General features: G+C 47.9%; 1 protein-coding gene and 1 long non-coding RNA gene across 4 annotated transcripts; one reads left to right on the top strand and one right to left on the bottom strand.

Annotated features, from left to right (window-relative positions):
• The first annotated feature begins 9,831 nt into the window (after positions 1-9,831).
• Positions 9,832-11,827, top strand: LOC136535350 (uncharacterized). 3 transcript variants are annotated; one of them, XR_010778978.1, is made up of 3 exons: positions 9,832-10,034; positions 10,190-10,933; positions 11,799-11,827. It is a non-coding gene; the product is annotated as an uncharacterized lncRNA (long non-coding RNA). The 3 variants fall into 3 exon arrangements; XR_010778977.1 differs by lacking the exon at positions 11,799-11,827 and adding an exon at positions 11,335-11,487; XR_010778979.1 differs by lacking the exon at positions 11,799-11,827 and having other exon boundaries at positions 10,190-10,480; positions 10,564-11,173.
• A 1,934-nt stretch (positions 11,828-13,761) lies between these two features.
• LOC136535349 (putative disease resistance RPP13-like protein 3) lies at positions 13,762-19,182 on the bottom strand. The gene is made up of 3 exons (XM_066527636.1): positions 17,784-19,182; positions 15,185-17,153; positions 13,762-14,316 (listed from the first exon to the last, which is right to left on the bottom strand). Exons 1-3 carry the CDS (start codon positions 18,680-18,682, stop codon positions 14,287-14,289), a joined length of 2,898 nt encoding a protein of 965 aa, XP_066383733.1. The 5' UTR covers positions 18,683-19,182; the 3' UTR covers positions 13,762-14,286.
• Positions 19,183-24,003: the final 4,821 nt, after the last annotated feature.

Genomic DNA, 24,003 nt, shown 5'->3' with positions numbered 1-24,003 from the left:
TCTTTGAACAGATCGCTTCAAACAACGTCTGAGAGAGATGGATTTCTTTCAACTTCTTCGTGTTCATCTAGGGCACCAGAGCTTGGTGCGTCTCCGGCAGTTTGCCTTCTTTTTTTTGGTGTATGCTCGCCTTTACACTTGTTTTTATTTCTATTGCTGATCGCCTTGATCTCCTTCTTTCTGATCGCAGGGGTATCACATGGGCGTTGTTATGGAAGAGCGCTGCACTCATGAGGTCTCCGACCGAGATGCTGCGATTGAAGTTCTGAAGGCAGAGAACGAGCGTCTGGAAGGTGAAAAAGGGGGTTTGACCAGCTCCCTTGCAACTCTCCGCCTTTCTCTGGCGGAGAAGGAAAAAGAAACGGGGGTTGTGAGGGCCGATCTCGCCAAGGCCCGGGATGCAGAAGCCTTGTCCGCCGAGGAGGCTCGCAAGGCGAACGAGTTGGCCGCGGGTCTCCGGCGGGAACTGGCCTCCGAGAAGGAATCAGTAGCTGCGTTGAATGAGCAGCTGACTTTGACGACGAGGCGTTTGGACTCGGTCAAGGGGGTCCTTGCTGCAGCTGTTAGCCAGTACCGGGCCGCCATTGCTGAATTCGGTGGCAAAATCTCTGCTCCTCCGGAGGAAGACAGCGCCTACGCCCTCGCCTCCTGGCTGAGGCATCACCTTGCCAAGCTCCCCGATTTGATGAATGGCTGTACGGACTACGGGACGCTGGCAGGGGTGATGAACTATGCCAAGCTTCTGGTGCGCGGCGGGTGTACGCATACTGAGAGTATTCCGGGGGGGTGCTGCCGGGTCCGGAGGTGCTTGGTGAGACTTCTCCTGGTTTGCGAAGAAGCTTGAGGAATTTCATTGGGTACTTTTGGGCTCCGTTTGGGAGGCTTGCTGCCCGGAGGTTGGTGGAGGAGAAGAGGGCAAAGGTATTTCTAGTTTTTGTTTCCACTGTTTTTCCCTTTCTTTGTTTCCTGCAACATTGCGAATGCTTTTATTGTTCTGTGTCGCTGACAATGTATCCTATGTTTTAACAGGAGGCGCAGAAGGGTCTGGCGGGCGGGCCTCCGCCGATTCCGTGCTCGGGAACTGCGGGTGATGCCTCCGCCTCTGCTAGCGCTCCTAAGGGCGCTACGATCAGCGGCGGTGATGACCGGAGGTCGCAGGCGCCGTCTGCACCCACCGTTGATGCGGGCTCCGTTCCAGGGACTTCTGCCGCTGCCAAGACGTCGGAGGTCTAGGCTCTTTCTAGGACTTAGCCTACACTTTTGTATTGTAGTCCGGTTGGACTCTTGTAAATAAAGTTTCTTTTGTTCTGAATGAATTTCTGGAAAATTTTAACCTTGCGCAGGTTCCGAATCGGGAGCCTGCGCAAGATGTTGCGCCTTTGACTCTTTACAACGACGGTATCTATGTGAGCGGAGAGCTTTGGGAGTACTGGCGTTCCGCCTTCCCCCGCAGTGTTGCGCGCGACATGATTGAGTCAGTTAAGTTTGACATAGATGACGATCGCGCTGGATTTACTCGTTCGCTTGCCTGGCGCGGGCCTTCGCCGCGATAGTGTGGATTTTATTGTAAGTTGGTGTCCTGTAAGAATATTACTTGACGTTTTATGGAATACAAAATAGGTTCACTTTCTTGATTGTTTGTGCGGAGGCTTAGGTCTGTGGTGCTAGCTTACATATCTCGTCTAGTCCTGAGCTTGCACACCGTGGGCCTTTGCTTTGGCGGACGTGCGCGATACAGAGGTGGTGGCCAGGACCTCCGCTCCATTTTCTCCCCTTTTCTGTGCTTGCTTGACGGCCGGGATGGAAGTGTTGGCGCTTTTCCGGCCGGAGGAGGCGTACTTGAAGTCCGCCTGGCGAGGCTTGCTGAATCGGTGTGTGATCCGATAGGAGGTTTGGCGCAGCTTGTGCAGACGACGGAGACTTTTTGTATCTCTTTAGCCAGGTGTTTTAGCTGTCTGGTGGTATTGGCCTCCGGCGCTGCACACCCGTGGGACATGGTTGATTTGTGGAGATGGCAGGTTAGGTCTCCGGCGTCAGGGGGATGTTACGAGATTTCGTACGATATCCCCCCTCTTCCGTAGGCTTTCACTGTTCATCACCATGCCGTGAGTTTTATCTCTATTCCCACTGTCTCCGACCGTCTACTGGTGCCTCCAATTTTACGAGTTTTCGTACAATATCTATGGCCGACCTGGATATCTAAGGAGACCCCTACCTCCATGGCTGTTGCTGTGGCCTTGTGCTTGTGCTCTGCCTTCTTCCCCCCTTGCGCCTAATGCTGACTGAGGTTTTAAGGGCATGGGGGGAGCCCGTTTTATAGTGGGGTGGTGGCTTTTGGGTGTTAAATTTTGGGTACGTTGTTTGTTGGAACGTATCTTGGCGTTAATGGCCTATATTTTGCTTGAGTTATTCGTTCTTTTTGAGATCTTTTGAAGTAAATAGGCCTAACGCCGTAATGGTGACATTGTTTTGTCAGATATTTTCCCTTCTTTTTTTGTTTTCGATGTCGGAGACCTTTTCGCTAGTCCAGTCGCCATAATGGTATTGCACGTGATGCTTGGGGTAGTTTTTTGTTAAAGTCGGAGGCCTGTTTGGCCGAGGATGTTTTTGCCTTGATGCCTGAATTTGTTCAGGTCTTCGTCAAGGTCGGAGGCTTGTTTGGCCAAGGTTGTTTTTGCCTTGATGCCTGGATCTGGTCAGGACTTTGTCCAGGTCGGAGGCCTGTTTGGCCATAGAGGTCGTTTCAAATTGCCAAAGCCTGTGGCTGGCGCTTTGAAAGGACCTGTGCTTATTTTTGTTCACCAAATATTGCGGCGCCAGAGCTGGCCGCTTTCGGTTTTGGACTTTTCAAGCGTTCTTTCGGGGAATTACCTCTTTATACTTCTAGAGGATTTTTACATTGAGCCTGCCTCGTTAAAAACCTCACCTCCGCTTGGAGTTCCCCTGTGAGGAAAAGAGTGCAGGCTCTTTTGCATTTTTTGTAAAAGAAGAAAAGAACTGCAAAGTAAATGAACGGAGGGGCCTTCGCTTATTATCTGCGGAGGCTATCAATATTCCAGGTGTGGGTTGTCATGGCACCTTCGTTGTCGGTCAAGTGGAAAGAGCCTGGGCGCCCTGCTGCCGTTGCTGTGTATGGGCCTTCCCACTTCGGTTGCAGCTTGCCAACAAGTTGTGCGTTGGGTTTTCTTCTGAGTACGAGGTCTCCGTGTTTTATGTCTTTTCTTACCACCTGAGAGTCTCTCCATTTCTTGGTTTGGGACTGATATTTTGCAATGTTTTCTACTGCTTCCAGTCTTGTGGCTTCTATTGTTTCTTCTGCGTATTCTTCATCTTGCATCATTAGCTGTGTCGTTGAGCGGAGGCTTTCGTGCTTGATTTCTTCTGGCATCATGGCCTCTTCTCCATAGAGCAGTTTGAATGGTGTGAATCCTGTTGTCCTTGAGATAGTTGTGTCATGTGACCAAATCACTCTGGGTAATTCATCTACCCATTTTCCTTTGTGGAGGCCCAGCAATGTTTTTGATATTGCTGAAAATACTATTATGTTTGCTCTTTCCACAGCACCATTGGACTCTGGGTGGTATACTGAGGCGAAGGCTAGTTTTGTCCCAATGCTTTTGCAGAATTCTTTGAAGTTCTCTGAGTCGAATTGCTTTCCATTGTCTACTGTCAGAGTCCTTGGTACACCGAATCTGCAAATGATGTTTTGCCAGAAGAATTTTCTGACAGTTTCTGAGGTTATCTTCGCCAGGGGCTTTGCTTCAATCCATCTTGTAAAATATTCTACTGCCACTACTGTGAATCTGTTTCCTCCTTGTGATGGTGGTAATGGGCCGACCAGGTCCATGCCCCATCTTTGTAGCGGCCATGTCGGAGGTATAAGCTTGGTCTCCGACGATGGTTTTGACTGCCCTGGGGAGAATGTTTGGCATGCTTTGCATGTTCTGACTGTCTGCTCTGCGTCTTGTATGTGTGTTGGCTAGTAAAAGCCTTGCCTTTGCTAACAATGCTCTAGAGCCAATGTGCGACCCGCAAATTCCTGAGTGTATTTCTTGAAGCAAGTCTATGCCTTCGCTCTGCGATATGCATTTGAGGAGGGGCTGGACTACTCCTTTCTTGTACAGTACACCATCTATGATTGTGTAATTTCTTGCCCTGGCCTGTATTCTTGCTGCTTGTGCTTCATCTTCTTCGGTGGTTTTTGCCTTCCAAGAATTCTGTTATCGCCTTTCTCCAATCTTCATTTTGCAGGTGTAGTATGGGCTTGTTTGCCTTAGATGTCTCCGCGGTTGCCGGAGACTTCAGGATCTGGTAAAAAGTGTTTGGTGGCAGTGGCAGGTTGTTTGCCACAGCTTTTGCCAGTTCATCTGCCTCCGCATTTTCTGATCTTGGGATGTGCTTCAGGGTGAAGCCCTCGAATCTCCGCTCCAAATTTCTGACAACGGATAGATATTTGATGAGTTCTGGCTCTATTGTTGTGTATTCTTTCTCTACTTGGCCAGTAACCACTTGAGAATCTGTTTTGACTGTCAGTGTTTTTGCCCCTAGGGCCTTTGCTTTACTGAGTGCTAGGATCAGGCCTTCATATTCTGCTATGTTGTTTGTTGATTTGAAGTCTAGCCTTGCTGCGTATTTCAGTCTGACGCCGGAGGGCGCCGTAAGGACGACGGAGGCTCCTGCTTCGGCTTGGCCCCAGGCTCCATCCATGAATGCTATCCAGCCTTGATTGGTTGGTTGTACCTTGGGCTCTGTCGGAGGTGTCCAATCTGCTACAAAGTCGGCTAGTGCTTGTGATTTGATTGCTGTTCTGGGGACGTACGAGATTCCAAACTGTGATAGCTCTGTAGCCCATTTGCCTATTCTGCCAGAGGCTTCTTTGTTTCTGAGTAAGTCTTGCAGTGGCAGCGATGTTGGAACTGAGATCTCGTGGGCTTGGAAATAATGCTTTAGTTTCCTTGATGCCATTAGCACTACGTAGGCAACTTTTTCTACCTCGGTGTAGTTTAGCTTGGCTCCGGACAGTGCTTCTGAGATAAAATAAACTGCCTTTTGAGTTTTGCCTGATTCTTTTTCTAGCTCGTGAACTAAGACTGCACTGATTGCATGGTCAGATGCCGCCACATATAGCAATAGGTGGCTGTCCGGTTCTGGGACGGAGACCACCAGTGAGTTTGCTAGATACTCTTTCAAGTTGTGAAATGCCTCCGACTGTTTGGACCCCCACTCAAAATTGTCTCCGCCCCTCAGGGCTTGAAAGAAGGGGAGGCAGCGCTCTGCTGATTTTGAGATGAATCTATTGAGCGCTGCTATTCTTCCCGTGAGCTTTTGCACTTCTTTCTTGTTTTTGGGTTCTGCCATTGTCATTATTGCTCTGGTTTTGTCTGGGTTCGCTTTGATGCCTTCACTGCTTATGATGTATCCGAGCATCTTCCCTTTTGTGACTCCGAATATACATTTTTCTGGGTTGAGCCGGAGGCCAGCTGTCCTGAGGTTAGCGAAGGTCTCCTGTAGGTCAGAGAGATGATCATCCTTGTTCTTTCTCATGACCACTATGTCGTCGACGTAGGCTATGATGTTTCTATCTAGTTGTGAGCCTAAAACTTCCTTTGTCATTCTAGCAAAGGTTGCTCCGGCATTTTTGAGGCCCTCCGGCATTATGGTGTAGCAATATGCCCCGAATGGAGTGGTGAAACTTGTCTTGTCTTCAGTCTTCTTTTTTCATCCAGATTAGATGATACCCAGAGAAACAGTCGAGGAGAGAGAACCTCTGGCACCTGGCTGCCTTGTCGACGGAGGCGTCTATTCTGGGCAGAGGGAAGGGGTCTTTTTTGCAAGCTTTATTCAGATCTGTGAAATCTATGCACATTCTCATTTTGCCATTCTTCTTTGGTACCAGTACTACATTTGCAAGCCATTCTGAATACTTGACTTCCCTGATGACTTTTGCATCTAGCAATCTTTGTACCTCCGCCTTTGCTGCCAGGATTCTGTCCTCCGACATTTTTCTCTGTTTCTGCTTTCTTGGCTTCATGTGTTCATTGATATCCAGTTCGTGCTGTATGATGTCCCTGCTGACTCCCTGGAGGTCGGAGGCTGACCAGGCGAAGATGTCTTTGTTTTTTACTAGAGTTTCCATGAGCTCTTCCTCCTCGGCTTTGCTCAATTCTGAGCTGATTGTTACTTTTCTGTCTGGCAACTCCTTTTCTAGAGGGGTCACCTTTGTCTCTTCTTGATCTGCCATATCTGTTTTTCCTCTGGGCATGTCCGGAGGCTCTAGTTCTATGTCTGCTGACTCGACTGCATTGATGTTTCTTTGGGCTTTGTAGATTGCTTTTTCTATTTTTCTTGCTTCTTTCTGGCTGCCTCGCACTGTGATAATACCATGGAGAGCTGGTATTTTCATGCACAGGTAGGCCATATGTAGGGCTGCATTGAATTTGGTTGTGAATCCTCTGCCCAAGATGGCATTGTATGGGTAATACAGATCGACGACGTCGAAAGTTATGTACTCGGTTCTAGCATTTGCTTGGGTTCCAAACGACACTGGGAGTGATATCTTTCCTAGAGCTTGTATCTGCTTGCCTCCGAATCCTATCAAGGGGGATTCGGAGGGCTGTAGTTGATTCCTGCTGAGCTTCATTTGGTCGAAGGTATTTGCAAAGATGATGTCTGCTGAACTGCCAGTATCGATCAGTACTCTGCTTATCTCCCATGCAGCTATGTTGGTCTTGATTACCATTGCATTTGTGTGAGGGTAGCTTTCCAGCTGGAGATCTTCTTCTGTGAAGGTTATTGGGACTCTGGACCAATCTGTGTATTTTGCTGGGCCTTGAACTGCTACATTGTTTACCAGGCGGAGGTGATCCTTTTTCTGCTTTTTTGTTTGGAACTCCATTGATGATCCTCCGGCGATTGGTAGTATCATACCTATTGTTGGTAGTGCTCCATGAGGGTTAACTTGGTTTTCTGGGTTTGGCTCATTTTTTGGTGTTGGGGGTTGGTTGTGATGTGGTGGCGGAGGCAATTGTTGCATATGTTACTGCTGCAGTGGAGGCTCGAACCTGTTTTCGTTCTGAGACGGTGGGTTTGTTTCGAAGTAGGTTATTTGGGGGGGTTTTGGGTTTATGTAGGTCAGGCTTGCCTCCGACCTGTAGTTACCTATCGGAGGCTGCCGCGAAGGCGCTGGCCGCCATTCTTGAAGGAAGTTTGGGTAATAGGCAGAGGCCAGTGTGGAGGGATGTACTTGGTTTGCGTTTAGCGCTGGGTACATTGGGCAGTACTGCTGGTGGCCAGTTGTGTATGTGGTGTTGACCTCACTAGCGCTCTACTGTGTGGGAGGCTAGGCAGTCTGCTTGTTCTTCATCCTTTCCTGTGTCTCTTTTGTCTCCGGACAATCTTTGGTGCTGTGCCCTGCTGTTTCGCCGTGAAAAACGCAATATGGCTTGCGTTGTTTCTGCTTGTGGTTTTTGTTCCAGTTTTTGCCTTGGTAGCCTTGCCGACCTTGGTTCCTAGTCTGGGTCTCCGGCCCTGCTGGCGCTGCCAATTGCCCTTGTTCAGGGTTAGGTTGACCCTCGATGCTGAGCACTTGCCCCTGGCCTGTTTTCTGATTTGATGCATTCTGGTTCGTATAGCTCTTCTGGGAGTTTTTGCTGCTGTTTTGCTGTCTGTTTTGACCCTGCTCCTCCAGCCTTTTCCGGAGGTCATTGTCTGATCTGCAGTATTTCTCCAATTCGTCATGCAACTGCTGTATGGAAGTTGGTTTCTTTCTTGCTAGGTGTGCTGTGAATGGCCCGATTCGTAGGCCTTTGATCGCTGCTTCAATGGCGATCTCGTCTGGGACGTCTGGTGCCTTCGCCTTTAGTTGCACGAATCTCCGAAAGTAGTCGTGTAGTGTCTCTCCCTGCATTTGCTTGCACTGGAACAGATCTGTGGATGTCAGCGACTGTGCTGTTAGCCCCTTGAAATTTGCCAATATCTTGTCCCGGAGGTTTTCCCAAGAATAGACTGTGCTTGGCTTGAGCATAGAATACCAAGCCAACGCGTCGCCTTCGGCTGCAATGACAAATGACTTTGCCAAGACGGCGTCGTCTCCGCCGGCGGAGGCTACTGCTGCCTCGTAACTCATAATGAACTGATGGGGGTCTGTCTTTCCGTTGAACTTTGGTAGTGTGATTGGCTTGTACGCCGTTGGCCATGGCGACTGTTGTATGCCTTCGGAGAGTGGGGACTTGGGATCGATAGGCCTCCGCATCACCTGAGATGGCATCGTGGTCAGGTTGATCACTGGCGGAGGCCCTTGTGGTATGGTTGCGGTTGTTGTTGCTGCAGGAGGCTGGGATTGCGGAGGTTGACGCTGGTACTGCATGCTGCATACTTAGCATCTTAGCATGTAGGACTGCCAACTGCTGCCTGATTTCTGCTGCTTGTGCTGACGCTTGAGTAGCTTGCTGATTAGCTGCGAATGCTGCTGCCATTCTGTCCCTCTCTTGTTGCGCTCTTTGCAACTGTGCTTGCAGCTATTGCAGTTCTTGCTCAAGTGTTGTGCCTGAATTTGGTTGGGCCCCCGGATCTTGAATCTGTGGATCTTGGGTTTCTGGTGCTTGACCCTGGGCATCTGTTCTGGCGGGATCCTCCGCTGGCGAGGTTGCGTAGGTGCTACGAGTGGTGCGCCTAGGCCTTCCTCTCTGACCCGTGGTCGTTGCTGCTCTGGTGGTGATCTTTCTTTTCCCTGCCATCGTTGGTTTGCCTTGGCCTAACCACGGTGGGCGCCAATGTTGAGACTTGCGGTCTCAGACAGTATGGAAGAGGTAGAGGCCTCCGCCTCTCAAACAGCGTGGAGGAGGTAGAGGCCTCCGTCAGCCGAACCGTGCCCCCAGGCGGAGGCTCGGGAAACAGGCGCGACAGGTGGGCGCGTAAGGAAAGTGGCACTCAAAACTAGGGTTTCATTAATTCATCCGCCAACCAAACCTTACTGTTACAAGTGTCCCCTATTTATAGGTCTCACCTACCACTTTTACAGAGTTTACAATAATATCCCTCAAATGCTACAGTACATTCCTGGGATATTCTTCTACTCGTCTTCCGTCGCGGTGGCATTCTTGCCATGCCGTCATCTAGTACCGGGCCTGCATGATCAACCGGCCCATCGGGCCTCAGGATTCGGCAATGGGCTTTTGGACCTCCGCCGTAAGTCTCCGCCCCGTCCGGCCTCAGGATCCGGCGACGAGCCTTCGGGCCTCCGCCTCTGGGAGCAGCCAAAGCCGTAGAGCTCCGGCATCCCAGGACCGCCGATCTTCAGCTTGGGTCTTCGCCTCAAGTGGCGGAGACCGTGCCGGGGCGCCTGCGCCGTCGACCGCCCGGGATCGCCGGCGTCCTGATTGGGTCTCCGCCCCCGACGGGCGGAGACCATGCTGGAGCACCTGCACAGCCCACGAGCGCCTTCATGCGGTTACCTGCACATACTCAAACAATGTTGGCATTTGATTAGTCTCCTAGCGGAGCGGCCTCCGTTCTCCTTGGGCGGAGACGCCTACGAGACGGCCGGGCGGAGACCGCGTCAAGGCCGCCGTCTGCAACCTGCAAGCTCAATCTAACAAACCGATCTCTCTCCCAGGTTTGGAGGCGTGGGAGCTGGGCCTCCGTCTCGGTAACGGGTCGGAGATGTCCTCGTTACCTGCTGATCGCGTAGGTCTCCGCCACTCGCGGTGGCCATGTTACAACATCTAGAAAATAAGAACGAACGGAAGGAGTAACATACCTAAAATAAGAATTTATATAAATTATATGTCACTGTTAGTAATATAGTTTTAAATCATTATGCATCATAGATCCCTCAGCACTAAAAATCCTCGATCTGCACGGTTGCAAAAGCCTGGCATCCTTGCCCAGTGGGCCAGAACCACAAGAATACTCATGTCTTTGTCAGCTTACAATTAGGGAGTGCCCAGGTATCAAATCGCTCCCTTCGGCTCTGCAGCAGCGACTGGACAGCGGCCTCGTGGAAGTTACGTCTGTAGATAATTCCCGTCTTGAAGGTACGCAGCAATATTCTTTCCCGTATATGGTGCATGCATAAATCTTGCGTTCATTTGTGTTATCCTCTTGTAACTATTACCTAGCACGTAGTTCTCCCCAGCATGCCTGTTTCCTGCCGAAATCCAATGTTAAAAGCTTTATTGAGCTTTAACAGATCGCTCTCCACGGCTGCTTGGTGGGCGTCTCTGCTCCTGGCTTTAATATCTCCGCGATTTGGTCTTCGCTCAAGAGTAAAGACCGCAACCCAAATGTCACCGTCGCCACTGATTGACATGGAGGAGCAACGGCAGCGTCTCGTCACCGGCGATGAATCCAGCAGCAGGACACGCTGAAGCTGAACCTCATCTGCAAGGGCAAGGGCACAAGCAAGAGCCCCCACACGGATGGAGTACAACGTAGCAGAACGAAGCGACGCAGGGCAAGGGTCCGCTCTGCAGCTAACCAGGCACTACCTTTTATAACATGTGACCCCCAGACGGATGCTTTTGCATTTGCATGGACTCAAAAAGCTGAACATGGATGCTGCAGGCTCAGGCAGGTGAGTCAAGCAACGCATATGATCAGAGCAGTGCCGGCCCTAGGGGAGGGGCACGCGGTGCGATGGCCGACGCCCAGGCGAGGGAGGGGCCCAAGCCCAGGTATACGATCCCTCAAACCCTATAGTCCAAAATCCATTAGCAAACGTTGGCCTTTCTATTCTTTGCAGCTTCCCCACGTGGCCATGCGAGACGTTCACGAGACCGCGACTCGGAGAGGAAGAGTCGCGTGGCAATGGAGATACGGACACGGTGGTGGGCCGGCGGCGACCAGGCTCCACTACTCCAGGCTCATCAACGATGACTTCTTGCGGTTTTGCGATCTTAATTGGTCGATCAGTTCATTAGAGTCCAGACCCTAGGTATTTTTTCCTTATTCGTTTTTAATCTAAATTAATTATTTTTATTGAATTTCAGCCGATTAGTTCATTAGAGTCCAGGCCCTAGGTATTTTTTTCCTTGTTTGTTTTTTAATATAAATTAATTATTTGTATTGTATTTCAGACTTCTAGTACTCTGATGAGGTGTTAGAATTTTAGAATGTTACCTAAGAAATAATTGTCGGCGGCTGAGAAAAGAAAACGTAAAAGACAAGAAAATCAATTTGTTGAGTCACAAAAAAGTGCTATACATAAGTTTTTTTTTTTTTTTTTTTTTGCTTCTAGTAGTGTTGTGAATGTATATATCATTGGATTTGTTTTTGTTTTGCAAGTAAAATTAGCATCTATATATATTTTAAGATAAGATTATATACCTGATCCAGAGGGCCGTAGCGACGAGTTCGACAGGGGACCTTCAAAATCCTAGGACCCGCACTGGATCGAAGTAGTAATAAAAAAAATAGAACATGAGGAGGGACTCATACGGTGGTTTAGGGGGACTTGGGGTGATCGAGCCCACGCGACAGTCCCTTGGCCATCAATCAAAATCGCTGGCAGCGTGGCATACGCGACTCCTAGGGCTTGTTTAGATTGCAAATTTTTGCAATCTAGACATTGTAGCACGTTTCGTTTGTATTTGACAAACTTTGTCCGATCATGAACTAACTAAGCTCAAAAGATTCGTCTCGTGATTTACAACCAAACTGTGTAATTAGTTTTTTTTTACCTACATTTAATGCTCTATGCATATGTCCAAAAATTGATGTGATGAAGAGAGCGAAAAAATTTGGAATTTTAAGGCAATCTAAACAAGGACCCTAATCAGAGATTTTTGTGTCCATAGCAGTCAGCCAAGGCTCCACGTCCCTCCATCAATTGTTTTGATGAACAATTGATAGCAGTCAGTCAAGGGTAGCTGGCTGCCGGCCATGTGACCTTGTCCCCCTGGCCCTGGCCCTCCATTATTGCCGACGTCGACGCGACCACATGTACAGGACGAGCACCGGAGAGCGGCGTGCTACCAAACCATTCTACGAGTAGATGACATAGGCGACAAAATAAAGGTCATAATAAGTACACGGGCCCGCGATCGATGGCAGCAATAATTCCGAGTGGTTAGGTACATGCTGTTTTCGAGAGGGAATCGTCGAAAGGAGGTTTCTTATTTTTTAACTACACAGAAGTACGTGTTACCAGAGAGACCTCTCAGCTTGCCCACGACCTACCATTGTGTGTTCTTGACAACTCTGCTGAGCGCTGAGTGCTCGCTCCAATAGCTCAACTAGCGGCCAGCCTGCTGGTTGGGCCGCTGGTGTCCCTGCTGAAGGACAAGGTGTCCAATTAGCAACACGCTAATTATTTTATCCAAAAGATCTAGGCCTAGAAGTAGAGATGAAAACAGTCCGAAAACCTCTCAACCGTTTTCTACTTATACATTTGGATACCAAAACGAAAGCGAAAGCGGTAAAGCCGGACACGAACTTATGGAATATCAAGAATTTCGAAAACGAGCAAATTCGAGCAGAATTATGTCGAACACGGTCGGTATACGAAAAATCAATACGGAATATTGACCGGTAGGATCAAGTGCATAACAATTATCAAGTACAGAACCAAGTGAGTAACAATTAACAAGTCCTAGAACTTCCATAAAAAGTATTTCCAGACACTATATAAGAAAGATACGATTTTTCTATGGCAACAAGCGCGTGTACGCGATTAATATACTGTCGAAGCTTTATTTAATTTTTTTTAACATCTTAAAGACCTCAAATGAAGAAACTAAAAACTAGAAAGTTGTAGATCTCGTCGAGAACTACAATTTTCATATAAAAATCATCTTCATCCTAGAACGTATGAAAAAGATACAATTTTTCTAAGGCCGGACATTTAGGGTGCCAAATTCAGTTTAAATCAAATTTCGAATTCGGGATATTCTGAATTACAAGTAGAAAAGTAGAAAACGGTCGGAAAACGGCTAAACCATTTTTGTTCCGATTTCGAATTTGATGTTCTGAATTTCGAACCGAATTCGAATTTGTCCGAAAATACGAATTCGATCAGATCAAATATAGAAAATGATGCGGTTCGTTATGGGATATTTCCGTACTGTTTTCATCCCTACCTAGATGTCTCAGCAAGCCACACGTGAGAGAGAACACTTGGATGGGCCATGCTTGAGCCCATTATTGTTAATTAGCCATTGTGCTAATTGATGGTTATTGGGGAACTCGTTCATCTTTGAGGCCCAAATGTTTATATAGCCCATATTTTGTAGGCATCACGTAATTGTCAAATTATTTTATAGGCCTCATTCCACTCATGCTAAATAGACCATGTAATAATATTACAACATACCAAAATTCCATCATACAGTGGGTTCAAGGGGCGGGCCAGGTGGATGGTGCGGCGAGGTGGCAGGAGTGGGGGCCGGGGCGGGGGCCAAGGCGAGGACGACGCTGGTGGAGCCATCGCACTAGAGGTTAGGGGAGGCCAGGGTTGAGGGGTGGGGGCGGGGCGAGGACAAGCGCAAGCGTGAGGAGGAAGACAACGGTCGCAGGGTGGAGTCGCGTCGCATGTGCTCCTAGAGCGCGTGACCAGTGCCGCTTTATCACGGTCCTTCTCTAGAACCTCAAAACTACATTCAAAATTTGGTAGAGTGAATACAAGGGAGTTACTTCTTCCTTTTCGTCAGAAGTGACTCTAGGGTGAAGTGGTGAGGGAGTAACGCGCGAGGGAAACTAAACTTGTGCATATATGGCTTAGAAATGGAATAATTGTGAAAAAAACACATGTAACTGCCCAAATTAAAATAAATTCCATGACACGACAGCCGTGACAACGTTCGTCACTACAATTTAAATACATCAATAATACAGTAGCCAAGATCATAGCAACAAAGTGAATGAAAGTGCTAGCTTCACCGGTTGGAGAAATTCCGCAAATTTAAAGCAAACTGACCCCCGATGGAGCTCTTGAAGATGGGCAGGCATGCATGCATGCCGAGGCACACGAAAACCAAATTTAAGCCTCATTTAACATAAACACACATATCATTTATGGTCCAAACATACTTGCAGGTACGCCAACAATAAGTGCTAGAGCGAAATCAAATATACTAAACAACAGGCATGATGGTCGTCGATCAACATTATTAGAGGCCGGTTTAAAGCACGCAAAGGTCCATCAAGAGCACACAGAGATATGTGACCGTGTAGTAGACTGACACCAGCTCCATGCATACGGCAATATAGGGGACAGCAGACAGGAGTACCAAAATGCTCCCAACGTCCTGAGATCCACCAACTTAAGCCGCAAACTCCTCCCATGGAGGATCAAGAGGCAAAAGGCTGAGTCTTCGAAGACTGAAATAAAAATCGTAAGGAAAAATAGTTTTGATTAGCATTATCAGTCTAGCATTGATCATTCATGAAGGTCAATGGAAATGATGGATGAAGTCGGCTAAAACAATCAACAACAGACTACGGTACTTCGAAGTGTGTGTGAACTGTTGATCTAATTGTAAATTATTACATATTACCTGTTCTTATAAGAGGTGATAGAAGAAACACAGAATAAATAGAGAAAACATCTACTTATTAGATAGATCTAATATACATGCACGCATTATCTAACTTTGGTGTTTGATGCAATAATGTGACATGTGGATGAGATATAAAATATCTTGCTTTACTAACATGTTCTTTTCTTGTAACTTGACAAATAAAGATCAAGAGTGATATACCTGTAAAATTAATTTTTTTAAATGTGGAACGACTAACGTTATCCGTAATGATCTTTTCAACATGAGTAGATCAATTTTTAACAGCAAAATCATGTTGATGGTTTACGTGATTTATTTGTCACTTGCCTAGCACAACACTTTTAAAACCAACATCATGTTAAAAATTAATGTTCTTGCGTACTCAAACATATAGTCCGTACGTGACAACAGTAACAAGTATATACTTAACTGTTTCTATTTTCTTAGAAAAGAGATAATAATTACTTCATATGTACAGTAGCATAGGCAGATGAAATTAAACAAGGAAGCTAGGACGCCCTGGACAAAATTTAATTGTCCTACTAATTCCAAAAATGAAGGGCTATGATTTTCTGGGCATATTGTTACTATAATAATAATATTGTAATGGAGAAGTAGTACGTGTTAGTGCGTTAGTGGAATGGGGAATGGAATGTGGTTATTAAACAAGTTAGGCAGCTGGTACGTACCTCTTCATCGTCGCTGTGTACTGGTCGTGCCATCAGATGTTCATTATCTTTGAATACGTCGAATCTGAGTGCGGAACTATTGGGGTGGAGTTGTGCTTGGAGCCTGAGCTCAGCCTCTGCCTTGTTCACGTCATCAGGGAAGGCACCATTACAGTTGAGACGTGCCTCGACATAGCGTAGCGAAGGGAGGCACTCCAAGTCGAAGCCGAGATTATTGTCACTCCGGGTACCATGCCCATACTTGTAGACCGGGACAGTGAACCGAAGCACGTGGAGGTTTGGCATCACAACAGGGGCCATACCATATTTCGGCAGTTCAAAATACGACGGTTGAATACAGAGGTAACGGAGATCTGGCAGCCCACCCAAGGCTCTCAGACCGGCCTCGTCCATATTCACATGCAACGCCAAGGAGCAAAGGTTGGGGAGAAGCGTGGGATCTATGAATGATGGCACACAAGGGAACCAGATGCCTTGTATATGCAGATGCTTGAGATGTTTCGAAAGCACGGCTTCGTCCCACATCCGGGCTGTTGAGGCAAAGTTAATTCCATAGGCAAAGTTAATTCCAAACAGATTATAATCCAGATGCAGATGCTGGAGCTCCTGCAGATTGGCTAGTGACTTCAAAAGTACAGCATGCATGCTCACATCCAGGCTGCCTATGTCAGTCACACGGAGCACCCTCAGTAGGGGCTGGTTGCCCATCTCCTTCAAAAATTGCCTCTGGGACTCAAGAGACAGCTTGTAAACACTTATCTGTAGCTCCTCCAGTGGCGTCACCTTCTGGAGGAACCCATCGGGCACCTTCGTGTATTTGTCACATCTTATGCAGACCAACTGTGTTAGTAGACTAACGGTCGATGGCAGTTGGACTTGCACACCATATCTTTTGACTCGGATACCTTCCAAGTCCAGTGTCTGTAGAAGCTTTAGAGCTCCTATCGCCTCGGGGAGCTTTTCGACATATGTACCTCGTAGCCCTAGGTACCTCAGATGAACTAGTTTCCCAAGATGCTCAAGCCAGCGCCTGCCATACTCATTTGATGTGCACCTCTCTAAAGCTAGCACACGTAAGAGTTTAATGCTCGGATGCAAGACAAGACCACAGATATGACACCCATGGGCAACCAATGACCTTAGTTGTGTCATGTCCCTATGACTGTCAGGATGGGATTGATCGAGCAATATCCTGTTCTGGTGTGCTATCCGGCGCACCTTGTGTCGTGATGATGTTCCTCCATCCTCATTTGAGATAGTGATGAAGTTTTCTTCGCCTGCCAGACCACGAATAAGATCAAGGACCATGTCATGAACACGGCAGCAATGTATGATGCCTTCCACTTCTGACTCTACCCCTTGGATCATGTTTCTGTTTATGAGTTGATGGAAGTATTCCTCTCCCCGCTGAAACAGGCTTGTTCCTGTTTTCTTCTCTATAAAGCCTTCTGCTACCCATTTCCATATCAAAGAATCTTTCTTGATCTCATAGTCTTCGGGATACACACTTAGGTACAGTAAGCAGGTCTTCAGATGAGAAGGCAGATCATAGTAGCTAAGGGACAATATCCACACAGTATCATCTACTTGCTTGTTCTCTCTGCCACGATAGAAACTAGGAGAGCTGCAGACCTCAAACCAATTCTCTAATGATTTGCCCAACAACAAGCTAGCCATTGTGATGATGGCTAATGGCACACCGGCACATTTGTCCAGAATTTTTTGGGATGCCTCTTCAGGATGATGAGCAGGACATTTGTCTTCACCGCCATATAGCCTCATATAAAACAGCTTCTTTGAGTTATCATGTGAAAGAGGATCAAGCTTGTAATAAACTTCATCGCCACAAGCTACTTCAAGATTTCGAGTAGTTTTGACTACTCTACTTCCGCTACTCTTCTTATCCAAAGCTGATCTTATTGCTTTCCAAGATTCTAAATCCCATACGTCGTCAATAACGATGAAGTACCTACCAAAAAGACAGTACAAATGAATAGGCAGAGTTAGTAAACCCTGGAACATCTATCGTCTATACTGTACAAAGGAGAAGAAGAGGGGAACTACATCTGTACTATACGAGTATTGAATATGGGTGATGTCTCACTTTTATTTAGTCTTTGAAAAATACATACTAGTGGTACATTATAGATTTTTAGACAAAGGTTGAAAATCCGGATTCCTCTACTCAAGGTAGAATCTGACAGTGGTACTTTATAACTTTGTATTATCAAATATAAATTGCCTAGCAAAAAAGGAGTATTGTGCCACAACTGCAGCTTTGATTCATAATGAAAAAAACAAACATCTTAGATTTGTTTATCAAATATAAATTCCCTACCAAGAAGAAGTATTAATTGTACCACAACTGCATCATCGATACATAATGAGAAAGAAACATCTTCAAATTAAATGGTAAACGTATGTATGCTCCCCAATAGTAAGCACACAGCACAAGCAGTGTAGCAGATACACACACACACAGAGATATATATATATATATATATATATATATATATATATATATATATATATATATATATAATCATAAATTGAAACAGAGAAACTATAGGTAATCTGGTGACAACTGATTAATGCATACCTCTTGTTTTCAAGGAATTCTCGGAGTTCGCCAATGAGCAGTTGTAGGTCCTTTACATCACGAATGGCCTGATACTTATTTTGGTCGAGACCAAAGAAGATGCCAGTGAAGACTTGCACCAGGTCAGGATTGCGGCCAACCGAAACAAAGGCTCGACAGTCATATCCCGTACTCAGCTCGTCGTAAACCGCCTTGGCAAGAGTGGTCTTGCCCAGACCACCAGCTCCGACCACAGAAACTATCTTGGTCCGGTTGCTGCTGCTGGAGGCGCCAGCATTTCCATGGCCGTTGGTCGATGACTGAAGCATGGCTATGAGCTCCGCCCTCGTCTTCTCGATGCCGATAATCTGTGCTGCCTCTTTGTGCATGTCCACAAGGCGAGGATCCAGTTTGGTGGCCGGCGCAGCCACTGCAACGGGTATGGAGTACCTGTCACGGCGGTCCGACACCTCCTGGAGTCGTTTCTTCATATCCTCGATCGCGCCAGCGATGTCGTGGCGCGCCTTGCTCGTCTTCAACAGCTTGTCCATCTTCTCCTTGAGACTTTCAGTCTCAGCAGGGGCGGCCATGCTCTCCTTCAACATCTTGGCCATCTTCTCCGGGAGATGTTTAAGCCAGCCTTTCTTGTCCCCCTCCACGACATCGACGAGGAAGGTATCGAGGATGTCCTCCATGTCGTAGGACGCCTCTCTGACCTCGCGAGCCCAGAGCCGGACCTGTGGACCCAGCTGCTCCGGCGGCGTTTCACCCAAGTAGCGGAGAGCCGTGTGCGCACTCTCGAGCTCATTTTTCAGATACTCCATTTGCTCCGGCAGGCCCTTCTGCAGCTTGTACTCCCCGTGCAAGAGCTCGCCGAGCTTGGTGACGATGCTGCCCACTGCCCCGGCCACAAGATCCATGTCGACGGCAGGATGGAAGATTGGTGACGTTGAAGACCAAGAGAGATTCTGCAGATGCGGAAGCTAGGGGAAGAAGCTCGGTGGCGGCGGCGGATTTCGGAACTCGGCAGTGGAGGATATCGGAGCTCGTGTGAGGAGCAGCCCGGCAGTGGAGGATCTCTGAGCTCACGCGGGGAGGAGGAGCCCAGCAGCGGAGCACGAAGCGCGGAGTCGGCGACGCGTGGGGAGGAGTCCAGCCACCAGCGGCCGCGCGCGGGGAAGGAGCTCTGCGGCGGCGGTGGATCTCAGACGCAGCAACGCGCGGGAAGAGGAGCTCGGCGACAGTGGACGATCTCAGTGGCGGCGGCGCCCGGGAGGAGAAGCCCAGCTGCGGCGCCAGTGCCTCTCAAGCGAGCGGAGGGGCGAGCGTTAGCGAGAGGAGTATCCTTGTGTCTTCTAATTGGCGTCTTTGTGTCTATAGTACTCACTGTTGAGAGCATCTTTGTGTCTGCTAATTGGCATCTTTAATGAACTAGGTATATGTGTAATAATACTCAACTTCAATTTGGCACTATTAAATTGTAAAGCATCTTCGTTTTAAATGTACGTATTTTCTTTTTTTAAAGAATTAAATGTACGTATTACTATCTTGCAAAGTTTTTCTTAAGAGTCTTAGAAATCACCAAGGCAGGGCTTGCTTGTCTCTCGCTGATAATAACGCATTCACTTGCAGCTGGCACTGCAACGTTTCTGATGTGATGGATATGATCATGTGCGCGCATCGATCGGCGCATGTGGCTTTGCCTTTAAGGGGGTGTTTAGTTCCTCCAATTTCCAGAATTTGGCACTATATAAAAAGAAGATTCCCCGTCACATCAAATTTGCGGTACATGTATGGAGTACTAAATGTTGATGAAATCAAAAACTAATTGCACAGTTTGGTTGTACTTTACGAGACGAACGTTTTGAGCCTAATTAGTCAACGTTTGGACAATTATTACCAAATACAAACGAGACGCTACAGTACCTACTGTGGCTACAGTATCTCTGCCGGCGCCGATTCCGCGCCGAACTAAACGAGGGCTAAGTGTGGATCTTTGTCAGGCACGAAAACGGCAGGCATACAATACAAGCAACGTTAACGTGCTTCACTGGGTAGTCGTCATCGTTTCCAGTGTACCAAGCCATGTGGTCGAGTTTTGTAGTTTACGCTTCACGAGTGTGGACGGTGTACTCACGTTGCCGGCAACACGCACACATCTCTACGTATTGCCGTTGTGTTTATTATTAGCAGTGTACCAACGTTCCATAGGTAAGGTTAAACTATTCGGAAAGAAAAAGATTATACAATAGTATAAATTAATGTGACCCCATGTTCATCCCAACAGATTCGTTTCCCTACCAAGCCCTTGTTTAGTTCCACCCCAAAATCCAAAAAGTTGCTACAGTACCTGTCACATCGAATGTTTGCGGCCCGTGCATGGAGCATTAAATGTAGACGAAAAGAAAAACTAATTGCACAGTTTGGTGGGAAATTACGAGACGAACGTTTTAAGCCTAATTAGTCAATGTTTGGACATTATTTGCCAAATAAAAACGAAGGTGCTACAGTAGTCCCAAAATCCAAAATTCGCGAACTAAACAAGGCCCAAGTCGTCATTCAAATGAACTAGCTACTTTGGACGAACATGATTGCACGCCGGTAAAGCTATCGATTCCCGGCCGTACATAGCATAATTAACCTTTTTACACCAATATATACCTGTGCATCGATCGGCGCATGTGGCTTTGCCTTTAAGTGTACCAAGCCATGTGGTCGAGTTTTGTAGTTTACGCTTCACTCACGTGGCCGGCAACACGTACACATCTCTACGTATTGCCGTTGTGTTTATTATTAGCAGTGTACCAACGTTCCATAGGTAAGGTTAAACTACTCGGAAAGAAAAGGATTATACAATATAAATTAATGTGCGCAACAGTATAGTCCTCCCGAATCGCTGGGCGGTGCTGCAGCGGTGGAAGCCACAGCTCCGCCGGCAGTCGCGATGGCCGGCGATGAAGCGAGCCGTCTCCTAGCGCAGTTGGAGGCCATACAAGAAGCGACGGCTAGGTCGGAGAGAGAGGCGGCCACCGCCGCGGCAGCTCACGCCGAAGCCCAGGCGCAACTTCTTGGTAAGTTCCCTGCGAGATTCCCTATTCACCCTTCTAAAGATGTCTTGTCTTGATGAGTGGTTGCTCTCATTATGCTTCCCAGTCGCTCGAGAGCAACTGGGCGCTGCCCAAGGCAAGGTGCCGAGGCTTCAAGATGCCAACGCCATTCTAACCAAGCAGGTGACGGAGGCGGAGCGTGACCGTGACGATGCTGCGGCTGACTCATCCGCCGCGATAGTCAGGGCGGGTCAATATCAGGACCGCCACGCTGCCTTGCTGGAGGCGTGTGGTGGTGTTATTGGCGTGCTCTCATCGGCGGGGGTGAGCGTAGAGGAGCACCTCGGCAATGTCCCGAGGCGGTTTACCAAAGTGATTCGGCACGCGGTTCGTCGTGGGGCCGCGTTGGCATTGGCGGCCGCTACACTCCGGAGCGGCGAGTACCTTCGCGACATGGCGATCGGGTTTCCACCGGTGGAAGAACCAGACGATGTCGGTGCGCTAGCCGCGGAGTTCAGGGGCGCGGCAGGTGCCATTGCCGAATCTGAGAGAGTAGAGGATGTAATCCGCTCTGCTCCTCATGATGTGTAAATTGCATTAGCCTTAGAATAAGACTTTTTGCACTTTATGTTTTGTGTTTTCCTGAGTAATGGCTTTACTTCGCGTGGTGTCGATTGTAGCCCCAGGGTCACCGTAATAGGTTAGCATAACGTAACGCGGTGATTGATTGGAGACCCTGACATGGTTAGCCCGAATGCGGTATGCTGTCGGAAACTTTTTGATCGTGTAGCCCCAGAGTGCCTCGGCAGGTCAGTGTGATCTGCTGGGCTGCTTTGTTTAAGCCCAGGGGCATACTGATTGTCTTTTTGATGGAGTCTACTATATTTATTGCGGGTTGGTGGTAACACCACCTGTAAATTAGGTCCTAGTATAGGGCTGCTTTCTTATGCGTAGAACCATCGTAACAAGTCAACGTTCCAGGCATTTGTGTAGACTTCACCTTTCATGCTTGCCAGTTTGTACGTTCCCGACTTTAGCACTTCGGCCATGATAAACGGTGTTTCCCAAGGAGGTGAAAACTTGTTTTTCCCCTTGGTCGTTTGCACCCGGTGTAGAACTAGATCGCCTTGCATGAAGTTTAGTGTCCGAACGTGCTTGTTATGGTACTTGCGCAGCTATTGCTGATATCTTGCAGAGCGGACGAGTGCTGTTCCACAGTGCTCGTCGAGCCTGTCAAAGGAATCCTATAAGGCTTCCTCTGTTGTGTCCTCGTCATAGGCGCGGACTCAAGGTGTAGCGTAGCCAATCTCCTCGGGTAGTACCGCTTCTGCTGTATAGTCAGCACACATTGTCCACTTGTTCTTCTTGGGCACCAGGATGGGGTTTGCTAGCCAGTCTAGATGCAGGACCTCCCTGATGAAGCCCGTGTCAAGGAGCTTGGCTATTTCTTCTTCTATAGCCCTACGCCGTTCGTCGTCAAACCGTCTCAAGCGTTGCTTGACTGGCTTGGCGTTGGCCCAGATTCTCAGAGAATGCTCAGCGATTTCCCTCTGGATTCCTGGCAGGTCTGAGGGTTTCCTAGTGAATATGTACCAATTGTCAATCAGGAACTTGACGAGTTCATCTTGTTGTGCCTGGTTCAGGCTCCTCCCAATGTTTGCGGTCTTACTCGGGTTAGTTTTCTCCAAGCGGACCTTCCTCGAATCTTCCATGGGTGTGAATGAGGGGGCCATGGTGGGCTCCGAGGGCATGAACTGGGCTGGTGGCAGCCTCCTTTCTTTGAGAGGTGAAGATCAGAAATCAAGATGCAGTGGCGCTAGCGTCGAAGCCCCCGAGTCCTGCCTTTGCATGAGGACATAGTCCAGCTCGTGCTGCGTTGGATCCAAGTTTTGGACCGCGTTCTCGACAGCGAGTAGATCGCATTGATAGGCATTTTAAAGATCCCTAGAGATCGTGATGATACCGTTAGGACCCGACATTTTCATCTTTAGGTACGCATAGTTAGGGACAGCCATGAATTTAACAAAACACGGTATGCCGAGGACATCGTGATAAGTGTCCTAAAAATCCACAACCTCAAAGGAGAGTATCTCCTGGTGAAAGTTCGCTACCTTGCCAAATGTGACTCATAGATCTATGATGCCGAGAGGCATCACCTATCTCCCTCATACTATTTCGGTGATCGGGCCTCTCGGTGGGCACAATTTGTCTGTGCCGATCTTTAGTTTTTTGAAAGTGTCCCAATATATTAGATTGGAATCACTTCCTCCATCCATCAAGATCTTAGTGGCACAGATAGTCTCGAGAACTACGCTGACAACCAGGGGGGACCTACCAACATCGACCGAGTGCTCGGGTTGGTCAGACCAGGTGCTCTGACCAAGGTAAATGGGTCATCGTTGCGAGTGCCACGGCATAAGCTTCCCAAACAGTAGGTGTGTGTCCCGAATCTGACCAGATTCTAGTATGGGCATGAGTGGTCATTACTCATTTTAGACTTTGTTTCGAGTGTCCCTTACGCCATCGATTGTCCCCTCGAGCGGTGCCCCGTGAGAGTCATCGTGGTGGCTGTCGCACGGTACATCTTACAATCTTTGGCGAGATGAGCCACCGGGTATAAGTGATTCTGACACGGAAGGTTCACGGCGTAGCCAAGATTTACCCGATAGCTCGGCTTTTGGCTTTGCTTAACGTTCAGCCAGTAGGGTCCATGATTTCTCTTAATTATATGGGGTGTCTCGGCCCTGTTAGGGTTGATCGCAGGCGTCAGGAAGATTTCCCAAGCACGTGCCATTGTGGCGCTCTTGAGTGAAAGGTCCTTGTTTGGTTTTGGTAATTGAGTGACAACCTAGGTGGACTAATATGCGTTTGAGTGAGATACATAGGTGATTACTCCACAAGTACATGTGTGTGAGCAACACATGCCATGGAAGTGAAAATGGCTCGGAGATGTTGCAAAGCTCACACATGTGATGATGAAGGAGCTTATTGCATATGAGACGTGACATTGAGTCATGTGATCAAGGTGGAGAAGATCAAGACATGACTTGGCTCGACGTACCGGTTGCAAGTGTGAAGGGCAAGTTGAGTGATGACTTGGCGCTGATGGACCGAGGCAACGGTGAAGAGTAAGTGAAGTCAAGATCGATGAACCAATATGATCACGTGATGATATGAAGTGGATCATATCATTG

This window comes from Miscanthus floridulus, unplaced genomic scaffold, assembly GCF_019320115.1.
Source record: "Miscanthus floridulus cultivar M001 unplaced genomic scaffold, ASM1932011v1 os_2701_2_3, whole genome shotgun sequence".
Taxonomy (NCBI): domain Eukaryota; kingdom Viridiplantae; phylum Streptophyta; class Magnoliopsida; order Poales; family Poaceae; genus Miscanthus; species Miscanthus floridulus.
The sequence above is the reverse complement of the archived record's forward strand: the minus strand, read 5'-3'. Positions and strand labels throughout refer to the sequence as shown.

Coding starts and splice junctions, on each gene's coding strand:
- LOC136535349 (XM_066527636.1), bottom strand. CDS start 18,682: ATGGATCTTGTGGCCGGGGCAGTGGGCAGCATCGTCACCAAGCTCGGC. Junction 17,154..17,783: donor GAATTCCTTGAAAACAAGAG/GTATGCATTAAT, acceptor TCTTTTTGGTAG/GTACTTCATCGTTATTGACG. Junction 14,317..15,184: donor TACACAGCGACGATGAAGAG/GTACGTACCAGC, acceptor TTTTTATTTCAG/TCTTCGAAGACTCAGCCTTT.